This window comes from Eleginops maclovinus, chromosome 11 (genome assembly GCF_036324505.1).
Source record: "Eleginops maclovinus isolate JMC-PN-2008 ecotype Puerto Natales chromosome 11, JC_Emac_rtc_rv5, whole genome shotgun sequence".
Classification (NCBI taxonomy): domain Eukaryota; kingdom Metazoa; phylum Chordata; class Actinopteri; order Perciformes; family Eleginopidae; genus Eleginops; species Eleginops maclovinus.
The window spans coordinates 1,176,656-1,193,979 of record NC_086359.1 but is presented as its reverse complement, the minus strand read 5'-3'; the positions used below and the strand labels follow the sequence as shown (position 1 = coordinate 1,193,979).

General features: G+C 42.2%; 3 protein-coding genes, 1 long non-coding RNA gene, 1 other non-coding gene and 1 pseudogene across 5 annotated transcripts; 3 read left to right on the top strand and 3 right to left on the bottom strand.

Annotated features, from left to right (window-relative positions):
- Position 1: 1 nt before the first annotated feature.
- LOC134872771 (putative nuclease HARBI1) lies at positions 2–1,692 on the bottom strand. The gene is made up of 4 exons (XM_063896202.1): positions 1,035–1,692; positions 835–950; positions 528–639; positions 2–429 (listed from the first exon to the last, which is right to left on the bottom strand). The coding sequence occupies exons 1-4, from the start codon at positions 1,462–1,464 to the stop codon at positions 53–55; spliced, it is 1,035 nt and encodes a 344-aa protein (XP_063752272.1). The 5' UTR covers positions 1,465–1,692; the 3' UTR covers positions 2–52.
- Positions 1,693–2,441: 749 nt separating this feature from the next.
- Positions 2,442–7,808, top strand: LOC134871615 (hepatic and glial cell adhesion molecule-like). The gene is made up of 7 exons (XM_063894400.1): positions 2,442–2,649; positions 4,443–4,784; positions 5,328–5,609; positions 6,124–6,217; positions 6,442–6,518; positions 6,607–6,680; positions 6,759–7,808. Exons 1-7 carry the CDS (start codon positions 2,565–2,567, stop codon positions 6,888–6,890), a joined length of 1,086 nt encoding a protein of 361 aa, XP_063750470.1. The 5' UTR covers positions 2,442–2,564; the 3' UTR covers positions 6,891–7,808.
- Positions 7,809–9,532: 1,724 nt separating this feature from the next.
- Positions 9,533–12,481, top strand: LOC134871616 (uncharacterized). The gene is made up of 3 exons (XR_010166717.1): positions 9,533–9,597; positions 11,302–11,432; positions 12,340–12,481. It is a non-coding gene; the product is annotated as an uncharacterized LOC134871616 (long non-coding RNA).
- Positions 10,791–10,863, top strand: trnav-cac (transfer RNA valine (anticodon CAC)). The gene has a single exon. It is a non-coding gene; the product is annotated as a tRNA-Val (tRNA).
- An 888-nt stretch (positions 12,482–13,369) lies between the features above and the next one.
- LOC134871589 (histone H2B 1/2-like) lies at positions 13,370–14,295 on the bottom strand. The gene has a single exon (XM_063894353.1). The coding sequence runs from the start codon at positions 14,283–14,285 to the stop codon at positions 13,914–13,916; it is 372 nt and encodes a 123-aa protein (XP_063750423.1). The 5' UTR covers positions 14,286–14,295; the 3' UTR covers positions 13,370–13,913.
- Positions 14,296–15,314: 1,019 nt separating this feature from the next.
- LOC134872388 (histone H1.10-like) lies at positions 15,315–16,056 on the bottom strand (annotated as a pseudogene).
- Between the last annotated feature and the right edge of the window lie 1,268 nt (positions 16,057–17,324).

Genomic DNA, 17,324 nt, shown 5'->3' with positions numbered 1-17,324 from the left:
ATTGGTGTGACATGTCTTTATTTTTGTGCATTTAATTTGTGGTGTGTACAATTCATTGGAAAAACTGGTTGGTAATGGCATCCCTGACAGCACGGCCTGTTGGATGATCCAGGGTGATTGGATCAGTAATATCAGGGGGTGGGGGAGGATCATGAGGGGGCACTCTTTCCTTCCTTATTGTGGCGACATTCTGAAGAACCACACATGCTGCTATGGTTTGGCAGGCCCTGTCTGGCTTGACCCGAAGGACCTTCAGGCAGGCGAATCGGGCCTTCAATATGCCAAATGTCATTTCGATCCTGGCCCTAGTGACACTGTGTGCATGATTAAATGATCTCTGTTGCCTTGTTTGTGGATCAGGAAATGGTGTGATGAGGAACTTCATGCATGCGTAGCCACGGTCCCCCAGCAGGATTCCATCAAATTGCCCTTAGATGAAATGGAGGAAAAATTAAACAACTGTCACACTGATTTCATGTTCACTATTAAAGCATATTACTTCAGGTAAATCGATATAGGACTTTTACCTTGGTGGAATCTGTCAGACAGTGATGATTCTCTGAATATACGGGAGTCATGGACTGACCCTGGCCACCTTGCATCCAGGCTTGTGATCATATAGTGGTGATCGCATGTCATCTAAGAATATGTGCACAGGTAAGGAACATAACAGGTGAGGCATGCTGTTGCGCATGTAAATGACACCACCCCATGCAGAGGACAGGAAATCATTCTACATGACAACAGGAATTGACAGGTTGACATTACCTATTCCAATGAATCGTGGACTGTACAATGTACGCCTACTGTTAATCTGTTAGTCTTGTGTATTACCTGGACATTGATGGTGTGTTTGGACTTTCTATTCACAAAATCCCGCTCATGCTCTCCCAGGGGTGCACTGATAGGAATGTGCGTACAATCAATGGCTCCAATTACTCTTGGGAAACCTAGATATTTTGTTAGTCAAATCAGTTGCCAGTCACAATTATGAAATGTGCAAATTACCTATTTTTAGATTAGTGGCATATTACCAGCGATTGCATAGAACCCTTCTTTTATCTGACGTGCAGGCAAATGGCCAGGGAATACAACAAATGCATCCACCAGTTTAGTGAGAGCAAGTACCACCTTCCGTATCACCCGGCATACAGTGTTCTTACTCAGGTTTTCAGCATCACCGATGGAATACATATATTGTCCGCTGGCGAAATAGCGCAATGAAAGACATAACATTTGCTCGATTGTGAGGGCCTGACTTCGGCGGGTTACATTAGAGACGTCCGCCTCGAGCAGCTGGCATAGGTAACGAATTCCCTCAGCTGAGAATCTATATCTTTCATGGAGAACATCGTCCGGGTACGCCAGCGGATTGTGGCGGTCTCTAAATACCCTCGCCCTCCGAAGAGAGCCCCTCACAATCTGCGCGCCTATATCGTACGGATCGTCCAGGTATGCTGGCATTGTCTTTAGGGGACATGTCGGTGGAGGAGTGGTGTCTAAATAGGGTGTGGTTAATCGGAAACCTAGGGTTAACCAAGAACTAAAACTGGGAAGACCAGTTTTGGGATCCTACGTATATTGCCATGGCAGCATACCTCGGTTTTAACATATCCAACTTTCGTAGTATGGGTTAACCAGCAACATACGCTGCACGTGACCAAGTTACTCTCGAAGTTACCCCGGTAAGCCAGAAAACCAGCTTCGTAGTACAGGCCCCTGAGCTAACCTGGACAGAACTCGGTCTGTTACTAAGCAACTCAGCCTCTGCCCTGATTGGTTGTTGGTGATGCAGCAGTCTTAAAGTCACAGGGACACATTTTAGGTTCAGAGGCTTTAAAGTCGTACTCACAGCTGCAGTGAAGGTATGGAATGACCAATGTGGCTCACAGGTTCCTCAAATAATGCAGTATACATATATACAGGTCACACAGCTAACAGTGCCAGCTCAGTTGTTTAGCTTTAGGATAAAACAAGAGACAAATCAAATGAAACAGAACAGTAAATGTATTTATATCAACAGTACAAAGATAATACAAAGTACAATATGAACATATATTTAAACACACTGCAACAGACCAGCCTACTACTTAAACGAAATATAATTGATATAAATATCCCTTTATACAATGCCATTCATGTTTCAATATTTAGCCTATTTAGTGAGATACACGTTCGTTTTGTTTCTTGCAGATACACATTCGTTTTGTCTCTTGCAGAACATCCAATGGTTTAATGAACTTCAGATACGCTGTGAAATGCATTGTGTACATTGATAATGAATAAGTGATATAAATTCAGAGCACACGTGTCTGGTTTGTTTAACCACTATATGAACCCTGACGCCAGCAGAGTTTTTGGTGTGTTTGTTAACACATCAGATGTTGTAACATTAAAAACATGAGGCTCACTAAACACACGTCCACACACACACAGACGTTTGTCCTGTTCACAGTGAGAACAGCATGTTCTGATTCGCAGCAGAGGCTGAAAGAAGGACTGTGTTCTCCGTCAGTCACAGATCATGCTGCTGCGCTGTCAGGAAAACAAAGCCTGAGAGCAAGATGAAGGCAGAGACGGAGGCTCCTGCAAAACCCAAAATCATTCCCCGGATTTTATTGCTCCTGTGTCTCAGTTCCTACAACTCAGGTATGCCACAGTGTCTGCTTCTGCTTTAAAGTTGCTTGTTTATGAATTTCATCTGAAAGATTGTGTTTATGTTGCAGCAAATAAGTTACAGCTGATACAAGAGGTCTCAGTGTCAGGGAATAAAACAATTACAAAGTGCAGATTTGATTTTGAGAGTTTCCTAACTAAACCAACTTCATGGATGAAAGAATCAGAGGGTCCTCCCAGGAGACTAGAGAAGTAAACAACAGCATTTCATATTGGAAACAAATCAGGTGCAGTGTGTTTAGTTAAATAAAACATGCAGCCACTTTAAATATATATTACCAGAGGGTTTTGGAGATTTCTGCAATGTCTGCAGGGGTAAAGAAGTCCTCAAATACTGTACTTGCAAAATTGAGATACATGTAATTTGATTATCTTTGAATTGTGTACTTCACTAAATATTCCTGACAGCTTTAGAACCTTCAATTATAAAGATTTGTGCATAAAAAACGTTAAACGTTTATAAAACCTGGTATTTAGTAGCAACTGTTCACACAATGATAACATAGCTGATTAATGGGCATTTATAAACATTGTCATATTTTTATAACTTCATTCTGAATATTCTGGGTTTTTCTGCATTGAGTTTTCTGTGTTTAATACTTTGTCTACATTTTGCTTCTAAATGAAGTAGAGGATCTGAATACTGCTGGTGTTATAACGTTATGCAATGACAGTGGAAGTGAAGACTCTGCAGAATGATCACAAAGGTGTTATTTGTTGTTGGTGACTTGGGTGGCATTAGACTGAGTGGGAGCTTTTATAGCCTTGTGACCGCCCCTTTGTGCAGTAATACAGTTTGTGTCTACAGAAAGTGTTCTTGTTTTTTGTAGTGTTCAGTTATTCCCAGCTGTGGATGTGTCTCATCACTGAGCTGCTCTGTTTGTGCAAAGCTAGCATTGCATCTGGATTGCACCCAGTGTTGTTTTCATGAACTGGCAAGAAGGAAATCTGCACAAACAATCCCCACTGTTGTTGGCCCATCCCGAGGAATGACAGCTGGTAATGTGGATCCGCCACCAAGCCGGTCTCAGTATACAGCGGGGACGGGGCGTGGTGCCCACATCGAATAATGATGAGCTGTTACATTTTGCCTATGTGCAACAACGATTCTTGGTAGAGATATTTAAATAGACAGCGGTATGTCCAAGAAATACCGTTCAGGTTGGATTATTCCACGGTACAACATGTGCTGTACTGAGGTCCAATGCCAGCATTAAGTGGTGTGTCTTCTGTGTGACGGTGCATAACGCTGAACTGTTTCTGAATTTACGTATTTATGTCCTAACAATTGCTATTTTGAGTTCAGCAACACTGACAAGTCTGTCCTGATGTTGAAATCATACGCTGTCATACTACATTTGTTGCCCATATGAGAACGTTAGTTATTTCACCTCTTGCATTCATTACAGTTTCAAAACAAGATGGGCTCTAGGGCTAATCCCAACAGAAACATGGACAAGGTACCGAACATATGGTCGAAACTTCATTTACCTGATTATAAGGCAGACAAATCTCAGCAATACTTGTTGGACGACATTGGGACTTTATTGACTGCCTTGAGTCTTGAAACGCTGCCTTCTCTTTGCTGAAATCTCCCCTTTTTGTACTTGTTATCTTTAAGACAAGACAGAACTTTATGAATCCCGGGGAAATTGCTCTGCAGTTGAGATAAAGATGGTGTCATTTAACTTATAGAGAACATTTTCAATGGGGGTGACAGAACATAAATCTAATACACAGGAACCTATTTCTCTGTATCTCGGCAGGTGGGGTGTTGGCAGTAAATATGACCATCCCTAACACCCTCATTAGAGGAACCGTAGGGGGGGAGGCCGTGCTGTCTGTCTGCTACAACAGCTTCAGTCTGGATCTGCCGGTCATCAAGTGGCAGCTGAAGAGGGAAAAGTCCATCACTGTGGTCCAGTCGATAGGAACCGACATCATTGGGACGCTGAGGCCGGAGTATCGAGACAGAATCCTGGTGTTTGAGAACGGGACTCTGCTTCTCCACAACCTCCGACTCTCCGACAACGGCACGTACGATGTGGAGATCTCCATCACGGACGACACCTTCACGGGAGAGGGCAGCATCACGCTGACTGTGGATGGTAAGAAAACGAGTCTGAAGAACAGCAATAATGTCTGTGGTGGTAAAGCAGGGCTGAGTGATCATACAGTACGTGGTAGTTGTCTATGCTATGGGGGAAGAGCTGCTACTAATGACTTTATTTATAAAAACCTTTCCCAGTTTCTTAGAGACATTTGTAGAAAGATCTAAGGAACTTAGCTTCACTAAGATTAGCATTAATGGGACTGATTGCCATGGGCTCTGTCTTACTATAGAACCTCACTCCATACTTGGTACATATTCTTCCAGGTTGTGTAATGTCTTTTCTGGAATTAACTGGTCAGGAGGTGGTGCTTTAACTCGACTCGATCTCTTATCTCGAACTGAACTTGCTCTGGAGCAGTAGTGACGACGGCTCTTTACCCCGGGAAGAAGTGCTCCAGCATCGTAGGACTGGAAACCCAGGATAACCCTGACGTTGCATCGCTAACCCCCACATCCTGCTTTGTAGTACAGGCAACAGGTTTGCTGTTCATTTTTAGTCTATTTACATGTTGGAAATGATTGTATCTCCTATATGCAGAGATTATATCCAGGCCCTTCATCCACATGGAGACTACATCGGTACTGGAGCTCTGTGAAAACGTCGTCCTAAACTGCTCCCATGATAACGGCACCAAGACTGCATACAGGTGGTTCAAAGGTGGGAAGCAGCTGACCAACATGACGAGGTTCGTGTTGTCTCCGGATCAGAAACTCCTGACCATCATGCGAGTGTTGATGGCAGACGATGATGTCTACAGCTGTATGGTGGAGAATCCTGTCGGCAATATGACGAGCCTGCCCATCAGACTGACTGTCTATAGTAAGTTCTGTTTAATAAAACCTGTATTCAATCCATTACCTATCATGTATACGTTGACATTCATATTACATTACTTTACTGGTATGTTTGTGTGTAGACCTATACACAAATTGACATATGACCATTCGGACGATACATACGGTTAAAAGGAAAGGATTTGTTTGTACAGAATAACTGGTAGTAACAAAAAGAATTGGAAATGCTCTGAGACAACGACCAGCTCTGTCACAATTATTATTTATGGCAATCCCCCAAAACAAAATATTTAACTCAAGATCAGAAATATTTATCTCTACATCGAATCACCAGAGTAATAAGGATCTACTCCCAGGCCTCTATGGATATCTGTACACAAGTTCATGGTAATCCTTCCCGAACCCTTTCAACGTATTCCAGTCTAAAATGAAAGTGGTCAAAAGGCCAACACTACCTGTGGTTTAATGTAGATTAACTATTATCCAATCAGTGATGTTCTGTGACCTCATATTACCTGTGATGTTGCCTGTCCTAACAGGAAGGAGTTCCCTCTACATCATCCTGTCCACTGGGGGCATCTTCCTCCTCATCACGTTGGTAACAATATGTGCATGCTGGACGCCTTCCAAAAAGTAAGAATTGCTATGAGGCTTTTAGGGATCGAACAGATGCAGTTATTTTGGACACGCATTTACTCTTGTGCTACATTTTCAAAGGCGACGAGGCAGGTCGCACCTAGTGTTGCTAAGCGAGTGAAACCAGCTAACCGTAGCATGAGATCTTCTCCTGAGAAACTAAAGCCTGCTTTTTAAAATCCTTATACTGTAACATTAACTCTTTGGTATCATTTTGATAGGCAAAGGCACCACCCAGCTGGAAATCCTCTCTACAGATATAATGACTACTCTGATCACTTAGCAATCAATCACACAGGTATAGTAATATCTACACCAAGAGGCATAATCCTTACCCCTGGGATGTAACGTTAATGAATGACTCTCCGATTTGTGCTTTGCCACAGATGATTTGCTTCCAAAAAGGACGGAGCGTAATGGAATAAATGCTGTCACGTCGCTCTACGTCCTGCAGCAAAAGGTATTCCTCCTTATGACCTATAGTACAAATGCAGTTGTAGATGCGAGCCGATTGGTCTGAAGTCGTATTGTTTTGCAGGAGCCCTCCCTCGATGACTCCTCCAGCAACAGTATTGGATCTCCTGAATCTGAAAACCCTCCATGCTACACCAGTACCCCGAAATTGAACGGATCTCTTACACCTGCCTGCTCGTCTGTCAGGTTTACCTGAAAGCCTGTCAGTTTCAACTCTTCACACAAGAGCAAGTTTCCTTCGGTATACTTTCCTGACTCCAAATGGCATCTTCTTGCAAATCTGCCCAGACCTCGGAAGGACCTCAAAACCATTTTCTGAGGTTTCACTGTAATGTGATATGAGAGGTGCAAGGTAAAAGCTCCTCTCAGTAAATACCCCACTGGTGGATTTTAAAACGCCGTTGTTTCTTTACAGCCTTTTGTTGGCTTTTTACTTCAGAAATCCGAAAGTGGGGTTAATATGTGGAGGTTATCCTGCTGAGTAAAATGTGGAAGTATCAAAAACGCCGCGGAGATTATTTTCTACTATAAACCAATAGAAAAATCCATTGGTTTTCAGTCGAGGGAACCAGGGAGATGCTAACCAACACAAATATGTCATTTTGCAAGTTGTTTTTTTTATCAAAAGTACACTGTAACTTAAAACTGAGATGCTTTTAAAGTGTGAAGCACATCCTGAAGAGCAGGAATAAGGCAGTGTGACATCAGACACACGACTTTAAATCTCGTTTTTGGGTTTACCACTAACCGCTGTTGTCGTTGGTCTGCAACAAACTGAAATGGGGCAGTAGGATGCAACTGTTCAGATGAAGATACTTTTCTTACGCTTGATTGTCCATGGTTTGTTGTTACGTTAAACAATACATGTATCTAAACTTGGTTAAATAAGAATCATACTCAGAAATGTAGAATTTTTTAATCTTTGACTCTGTTTTGTGTGATACTTTCTGTACTGTCGATGGAATGACATACAGCGGTGACTTAGTAATATTTTGTGAAATAATGTAAATTACTATTGAATTATACTAGATGATTAAATAGAATATTATTGAAAATAAAGAACAAAGCCACGTTGGTTCACTTTTATACAAATTTAAATAAAATGTGAGATATATTTCTCAGGATTCTTGTCATGTTTACACTTCCTTTCCGTCTTTCCAACTGGAGTCAACGAGTCTCCTCTCACAAACTCTGTGTGAATCAACAAATATTTAAGATGAATAATAGTTATTATAGTATGAAATGAATATCTTAGTCACACACTTATTAAAAGGTGCTATTTCTTAATAGACTGTGAACTCATTTCCCACCTGTATTAAATAAAAGGTTCAACAACTAGAACTTAAGCTAACGGTTAGCTGTAATCCATGGTCACATGTATTGTTAGTGGGAGCAGTCACTGATAGGAAACACGAATTAGCACCATTAGCAAAACAAAATATTCACAGACCGTTCGACTCATGACAAGTTAAGTATAAACAATATGTAAACAGAGTTCACCAGAATAATATGTGTAATATAAGGCATCAGCCCAAGGGTTCTGAAAACCTGCGCCAGTCCGCTGTCTCCGGTTCTTCAACACCTGTTCAACCTGAGCCTGCACCTGAGAACCATCCCGGTGCTGTGGAAGACGTCCTGCGTTGTTCTGTCCCTAAAAAGACGACTCCTTCTGGGCTCAATGACTATCGGCCAGTAGCTCTCACATCTCATGTGATGAAGGTGCTGGAGCGACTGGTCTTGTCCCATCTCAGACCGCAGGTGAGATCATTTCTAGACCCTATGCAATTTGCCTACCGGCCTCACCTGGGGGTGGACGATGCCATTATCTACCTGCTGCAGCGTGCTCACTCGTACCTGGAGGGGTCGGGTTGCACTGTGAGAATCACCCTCTTTGATTTCTCCAGTGCATTCAACACCATCCAGCCCCGGCTACTGAGGGACCAGCTGCAGGCTATGGGGGTAGACGCGTCCACCATCTCCTGGACCACCAGCTACCTCACAGACAGGTCACAGTGTGTCCGGCTGGGCAGTGTCCTGTCTGAGGTGGTGGTTGGTAGTACAGGAGCCCCTCAGGGGACAGTGCAGTCTCCCTTCCTGTTCACCTAATACACCACTGACTCTCAGTACAGCTCAGAGTCATGCCACCTGCAGGAGCTCTCTGATGACATAACTCTGTACTCTAATTCCCCTCTGGCTGCAGATCTCCCTGCTCCATAGCCTCTCTGTGAACTGGACTTAACGTGCACTCCTTCACACTGAACATTGTACATTTACATTAAACTGATTTAATATTCCATTTCATTGCACTATTTGTACATTTGTATATTTCTCATTTTCATTTTTTTTACTTCTCATTATTTGTTATTTGTTGTTGCTTCTTTTGTTTTTGGCTGCTGCAACAAAAAAATGTTCCCAGTTTGGGATAAATAAAGTATTTCTGATTCTGAAGTCCATGTCTGATGATCGTGAGCGAGGTAACTGATTCTAAAGGTTCATTTGCATCTCTTTTATAAATACAATAGTTAGAGATTAGAATAGTAGAGTTTATAATAGTATGATGTAAAAGATTTGCAAATGTACATCTTAATTGCAGAGTTATCTTAAGTGTGCTTTTTGACGCTTTTGTAGACGTGATTTTTTATATCTAACCTTAAAGGAAAGCTCCTGTAATGGAATCATTTAAGGACACATTTTGTCAGAATATATAGTAGGCCTACACATCTGTACTCATACAGTCTATGGTAGCAGTCAGTTTTGGCCGAGGAGCAGCATAGGCTGGGGCGTCCACCTTTTTCTGTTACGTTGCAGATGTGCACATTTGAAACCACTCAGGTGGAACTTTCCGTGGAGGAGTCAGACTTGCACGGACATTGAGCAGACTGCAAACTTTCTTCGGACAAACGGTGGGTTTTTGATGCACACGTTTTTACATTTTGCGCTTTAGCTTGCAGCTCTGTTAGTACGCGTCGTTCAGTTTTGTTCGAGATTGTTTTGCATGTCAAACCGTTTCTCGTCCTTGTTTTCTAATACCAACGACGTTTTACGAGATGATGCGTTCATTAGAAGAACTCACAGCGTGCAATTACACGTGTTGATGAGGACACATGACAAAAGTACATATATATTTGTAAGTGTTGAAGTTAAGCGCTCTGGGGATATAGATACAACAACGATGTAGTGACAAATGCTGATTTGGAAATGTTATTACTCACATCAAAAAGCAGCAGCAGAACCTGACAATGCTTGTGTACCAGAATAAATACCAAATGAAAACTTGCCCTGCAGCTCGAGCTGACGTGGCTCATACAGTATTTTGTGTACTTACAAGTAAAGCCTTCTCAAGCATGAACGTGTTAAGTAAGTGACCATCAACTTCTCGGTAAGACAGAGTACGAGTACAACTATTGCGAATGCACGTTAACTTCCTGTTAGTGCTTTCCTATCTCAAAATTAACCACAAGGTGGCAGTAAAACACCACATTTAAACGTGTGCCATGACAAGCAGTATGCCTCCAACTTTCAAATTCCCAGCCCCCACCTGAGCTGAAACTCTAGCTCCTCATTTTCCTCCAATTTCAGATGAATTTACAGAACTTTTAACGTTGCATCTAACTTGGAACCAGTATGAAAGGACTCATTCAACAGCCGAGAGACACACACAAACAAAACATGGTACACTGTTACACCAACCAAGAAACAACAGTCTCCTTCAGTGGGAAACAGCGCCCCCAAAGCCCAGTTTGTGGCCAGAATTATATTACATCCGTAGTGATAAGCACTACCATAGAGAATGTATGGTAAAAGATAAGGGAGATAAGCCTTACTATTACCATGAAGATATTTAAATGTGTTGTACTAAACCAGGTGGAAACTCTAGATCATGTCATTAAAATATGTATACGTCATATTTTACACTGAACAAGCTAATTGTTGATCATGAACTGATTTGCTAACTGTATTTAAGTCTTTCATTTATTTAGCCATTTTGAGAGTAATATTAAGCATGTACATCGAGCTTTAATCTTCTGTTAGTTAGAATAATAGTTGTAGTACTGGCTCATAATTATTAGCTAATCACTCAAACAAGCTTCCACAAGTTTCCGTAGTGTAGTGGTTATCACGTTCGCCTCACACGCGAAAGGTCCCCGGTTCGAAACCGGGCGGAAACACTTATTTTGCGTTTTCGTTGTTAAATAGTGTGGCAGGATCAAATATCACACATTTTAAATACAAGGGATGGATATACAGTAACACATAATACATAATGTCAGTAAGCATAGAGTTATAACATCGAGATATAACATCAATAAATGCATCTTAAGGAATTATGTGGTATCACAAATACCCTGTTTGGAACCAGTTACCTCTCATAGTATCGACGACGAAACATAAAATAAATATAAATAAATAATACATTAATGTGGAAATAAAGACAAGAATACAACAGTTCAAGAAGAAATAAATGCATAATTAAATAAGGAAATAAATAAATGAATGTATAAATAACTAAATACAAGTTGAGAATAAAACAGAACCACATTGTTATTTTAATATACTGTTGCATTTGTATTTATTTCAATTTCTTTATTTCTGGGTCTGTCTTGCAGGGTTGGATGGTGTTGAATGCACTGGAGAAATCAAAGAATATGATCCTGACAAGGCCCCCAGCCTTCTCCAGGTGGGAGAGGGACCTCTGCAGCAGGTGGATGACGGCTTCATCCACCCCGATGTCAGGCTGGTAGGCGAGCAGATCAATTAATTTATTACTGTATTTATTCATTTGTTTATTCATCTTTGTGTCATGTTTTGTCCCCCATAATACACTGCTTTAGTGGAAACCAACGAGGGGCCGTAATTCAAAAGGGGACCATATTCATAAATACTGTTTGCATAAACTTGTGAAACACTCTCACACACACACATGAAACACTCACACATACACGTGAAACATTCTCATAAACACTTGCGCCAGATGTCCATGTGCCAAAGCAGTGTTGTGCTTGATATCGGGTTCACAGTCTCTCCTAAGAGGAGCTGTAGCGGGCCGTTGCCAGCTCCGGGATGGGAAAAAGGACGATAGCTGACCGTCCAGGGTGTCCCCACTTGCAGCACGATTGCGGCCACGTAGCATTCTTATGTTCTCTGCGGAGGCCAGGATATTATTTTAGCAATGATGCTGCCTCAATATCCCTAACGGCCCCTCATAGAAACCTCTAAAAACTGGTTCACAACTGGGCCTGTTTTAACTCATAGTTCAACAGGTAGGATTTAAGCTAAGGGTTAGCTGAAAGTTGGTGTGTAATGTCAACATGAGAGGTCACGGATTGGAAACACGGCGGAGACACAAATGATCACTGTTAGCAAGACACAAAATGTGTTCAAACTGTTCAAAAGGACACAAGATAAGTTAATTAAAGTATAATACAATAGTGTAAACCACCATTTTATACAGGGGAGAGAGACACACAAACAAAACATGGTATGTAACACTAACCCAGATGAAACAAGAGTCTCCTTCAGTGGGAAACAGCGTCCCCAAAATCTAATTTGTGGCCAAAATTATATTACATCCGTAGAGATAAGCACTTCCATAGAGAATGAATGGTAAAAGATAAGGGAGTTCATTGTACAGCTCCTTCTGCCAGTTCCTCTCTGCATCATTCCTTGTGGTTGACCAGAGTGATCTGAAGAGGCTAAAGGAGGCATACACGTTCTGCGGAATCTCTCCAGCTAATCCCACGAAGCAGCACACGAGAGAGCACTGCAGGACAAAGGTGCCACAGCCCAGGGAACTGCTGCAGAGAGTGGAAAACGTTCTGCATCATTTCCACCTGGCGAAGGATGCGAACGATCTGCTCCTCTTCAAGGCAACCATGTTGAAAGTCTGGAGGATCCAGCGAATCCACATCCTTAGAGGCTGCCTGAGCGACCCTTAGGTGGGGAAAGGAATCCTATACAGGTATGGTGGCACCCTCCAGCTCAACTACACTAAGGGCGAGGGAGCCGCTGTACCTGTCTGGATCCCTGTGAGAGGCACCTCTCAGCAGGAGGGCTTCCACTGTCACCAAGCCCAGTGGGTGACAGGCATTCGGGTGTCCAGTGAGCTCTTCCAGGCCCAGGCCATGACTGGGGTGACTTTGTTGTTCCTTAATAAATAAAACTTGCATAATAGTTGTAAATAAATATATCTTATTTGCATAATTATTCAAAGGATAGTCCTCGATTCTTTGACTTGATGTCAAGCACTTTGTGTTGTGTTTAATGCATACATACATAAATTATTATAAACATTGGTAATATTAATATTATACTATTAAGTGCAATGCAACTTTAACCAGGACCAGCAAATAAAAGCAGCATTAATGTCTATCCATCATAAATTCTCATTATCATCCAAAAAGATTTAGTTCCACATAATTTGTCCAAAACCTGTGACAAAGCAAACATTTAAGATGTCAATTGTAATTGTTTAGTCTTATTCACACATGCTCAAACAAAAATATTCAGAACCAAATATAGGACGTTTGTTTGGGTAAGGTGGGATTCGAACCGACTCTTTTTGGTAGAGCTTCTGGCTGCAAAAAAAAATTCACCTATCCACGGCTTGCCCCCGCCGCGGGAGGTCCCCAGTTCGAGTCAACTGGTTTATTATGCATAACCAAACAAAATACATCATTGTTATAAAAGTTCAATACCACTTTATTTATAGTTTATTCAGTTAACATTTACAGTCTACATTTTAACAATGAATTGTTTGTCTCTATTGCTTTACACTGGGCTATTCATTTACATAAACATAATAAAGCAAACTAAGACTGAATGATCAAACCCAAACTGTCAGGTAACGTACGTTAAGTTACAGGTAATAAGATACACCAATACTGACCGAAAGGGGAATCAATTCATACACACCATCATCTGAGACTCGATGTATAACCGGACAAGGAAATAATGCAACAGGATTGATGGGAGCCGTTGCGTTTCGCTGCAAGTTAATAGTCTTCCATTTGTTTCATAAATTCATATTATGTTTGTCACTTAACATAAGTTTAGCTAATTGTTAAGAATAAGTGACTGTAAACAAGGCACGAGACCAGCTAATGTGTGTGTGTTTGCCTCCTTGTAAAAACCCTAGCAGGCTGTGAATAACAGGAAGGCAGCTCTCTGGATAGGTTGGGTGGCTCTTAAAAGAGCCGTTGTGTTTTTGGGTTTGTCAGGTCTACTTGGAGCTGGTGTACTTGGTCACAGCCTTGGTGCCCTCGGACACGGCGTGCTTGGCCAGCTCTCCGGGCAGCAGCAGGCGGACGGCGGTCTGGATCTCCCTGGAGGTGATGGTGGAGCGCTTGTTGTAGTGAGCCAGACGGGAGGCCTCCCCGGCGATGCGCTCAAAGATGTCGCTCACGAAGCAGTTCATGATGCCCATGGCCTTGGAGGAGATGCCGGTGTCGGGGTGGACCTGCTTCATGACTTTGTACACGTAGATGGCGTAGCTCTCCTTCCTGTGCTTTCTCCTCTTCTTGCCGGTCTTGGTGGCTTTTGACACGGCTTTCTTGGAGCCCTTCTTGGGCGCTTTGACGCTGGGCTCAGGCATGATATCTTCCTGTGGGTTAAACCGAAAGAATGCCTCTGTCCTCCACTGGACGCCTCTTTATGTTCGCCTGATGCAAATCAGAGTGTGCGGTTGCTCGCTCCTGATTGGCTGGGCTTGCACCAGTAGGAGAGCCCCACTGATGGTTCTCTATTCCGTCCGCAGTTATTAATACATTTAATATGAAGCACTTCTGCTCTACGTATATATACTATTATATAAATAATTTTGTGGTTCTACTATAATTTGATATCATTTTATAATGTAATAAAACAATTGAAGCTTGTTTTTTAATTGAATCAACTCTTGACAGCATATTATAATGTTGTTCCTAAAGCTGAAATATAGATGGCTTGGGGGCCGGCTTTCCATTTAACATGTGTTTATTCAAACCTTTTATTTTATACAGTGCTCTATTTGCAAGTTAGTTCACACAAACAAAACCCCAAATATGCTTTTGATTAGTAAACACTCAGTTCCATTAATTGAAATATAATCACTATACCGCAGATCTAATGGACCTAAAGGCAGTTTTATTCTTTGTTGATAAAAAGCTCATTGATTTTAGACCAGGACAGGAAGCTTAATCTGCTCGTTTAGATAATGTGAATTTAGAAACACTGCTGATATAAAGTGCGTCTTCATATCAGTCCCATATATCCGACTGTATAATGAACTACACGTAACAGGTGTGCAGTGAACAGGTTCCTATTTTAACATGTAAGTATTAACATTTAGTGAATAAGAAGTCAGACTGAGTGTGATTTAATCATGTTAAAGCTGTTAAATACAACTACTACTTTTAGGATACACCGAAGGGCAGGATGAACAATCTTCCACCTGTGGTTGTTTATTATTGTCAGGATTCTGTTCTAAAACATCTTATATTGTATCATGATTATATCAGTTCACAACACAACTATGTAAACGTTAAACCTCATCTCATCTATTATTCCCTTCAGGGTTCAGGAGAGAGCTCTTCGGGGTGTGTGGGTGGCTCTGAAAAGAGCCTTTTGATGGAGCATTTTACTTTCACTTCTTCTCTGGTTTCTTGGCTGCAGCCTTCTTCGCTGGTTTGGCAGCTTTGGCTTTAACCACCTTCTTCACAGCTTTCTTGGGGGTCGCTGCTTTCTTTGGGGTCGCTGCTTTCTTGGGGGTAGCTGCCTTCTTAGGGGGGGCTGCCTTCTTGACCACCTTCTTCTTCGGGCTCTTTGTGGCCTTCTTCACGGGGGTTTTCTTGGCGGCAGCAGCGGGCTTCGCCGCCTTCTTGGGTGTTGCTGCCTTCACCTTCTTGGCTGCTGGTTTCTTAACGGGGCTTTTCTTCGCTGCTGCTGCTGCCGGCTTCTTGGCTTTGGCTGCGGGCCTCTTCGCCGCCTTCATGGGCTTCTCTGCGGGTTTGGGCGCCTTGAAGGACCCGGCGGCCCCGGTTCCCTTGACCTGCAGAAGGGATCCCTTCTCGAGTAACTTCTTCACGGCGCGTTTAATGTGCGCGGTGTGCTCGTAACCCTGAGCGGCCAACTCCTTCTTCAGAGCCACGTAAGAGATCCCTTTCCGGTCCTTGGAGGCGGTCACCGCCGTGAGGATGAGCTCCGCGGCGCCGGGACCTGCCTTCTTGGCCGGCTTGGTGGACTTCTTCTTCGGGGACTTAGCCGGTGCCTTTGCCGGGGCGGCGGGTGCTGCGGTGGGAACTTCTTCTGCCATGATGCGTTCAGGAACACTAGTTAATGAGACTGATGGAAGACCCTCAGCAGAGAGAGGAAGTTAAACACGGCATGAGAACCGTAGAGACTCAACTCAGCCCGGCTCTCCGGAGCAGCAGGAACACTGGGACACTTTGTGCTTTCTGTTCAACTAGAAATGTAGAACAAGCTCATCTACAGGAAGATTCAGAGGGGACATTTGTATCGGACATATGGCCCAGAAGTTCCTCTTCCTATAGAAGTCAAATAAAGTGTTTGTATTTATTGTGTTTTGAGAGGGAAGACTTTAAACCTGCTCTAACTGCTGCCGTGAGAGGGACTGCACGGTGACTCCCTCCTGTAATCTCTCTCCTAAAGCATTAAACATACTTCATACTCTCATTATTACTCTGTGTATGGGGAGAGGAAGTGTTTGTTTAAAAAGCTGAGGTGAAATCAGTCCGCTGTTCAGGTGAAATCTGGGTGGAATAGAGGTTATTGTGTGATCTGCAAACACACTGATGTGGGGATAAGACACTGGCTGAGCTCTTGGTGACAGATGATCACTAGATACCAAATATGAAGCTGTATCTGTTTTATAGGAAAGCATAAGAGAAACCCAGACACAAGGTTTCAAGGTTCCAAGGTTTTATTGGTCATATGCACAGCAGATACAACGTATATGTTGGCAATGAAAGTCTTATGTCCCATGCTCCTCCAACAACTCAACATACATGGTGCAGATAAGATAAATAAAATAGTGCAAAAAGAGAGAAGAATATTTACAATAACAACAATAAAGATTTGAGGATGTGAAATATATTCATATGTGGAATACATTGAGAATATTTAAACACTTTACTCTGTTGAATGAGGAGGTATGGACAGATGCATATATTACGTATAACAGATGTATATGGCAGATATGTATAATATATAGATATATACATATATATATATATGTGTGTGTGTGTGTGTGTGTGTGTGTGTGTGTGTGCTCAGGAGTTCAGCAGTCTTATAGCCTGTGGTATAAAACTGTCTCTGAGTCTGGTGGTCTTGGTCCGGATGCTGCGGTACAAGTCAACGTGGTGTCATTTAAAGAGGCTAAAGTTAGTATTAGTAACAAATACACCTCTTTATATCCACAGTGTTAACGTATCATTAGAGCTGTGAAGAAGATCTGTGTCAAGGTAATCAAATGTGACAGAAACCAGCAATAACACACATTTAGAGAAAGGTGCATTATGTGAGGTAGTTTTGTACACATGTTTAAATATCAGGAAGTCTTTAGCTTACTATTTACGAGCATTGTTGACTTTTTCTATAAATGAACTAAAACTGTTTCTTATTTTAGATCTTGATG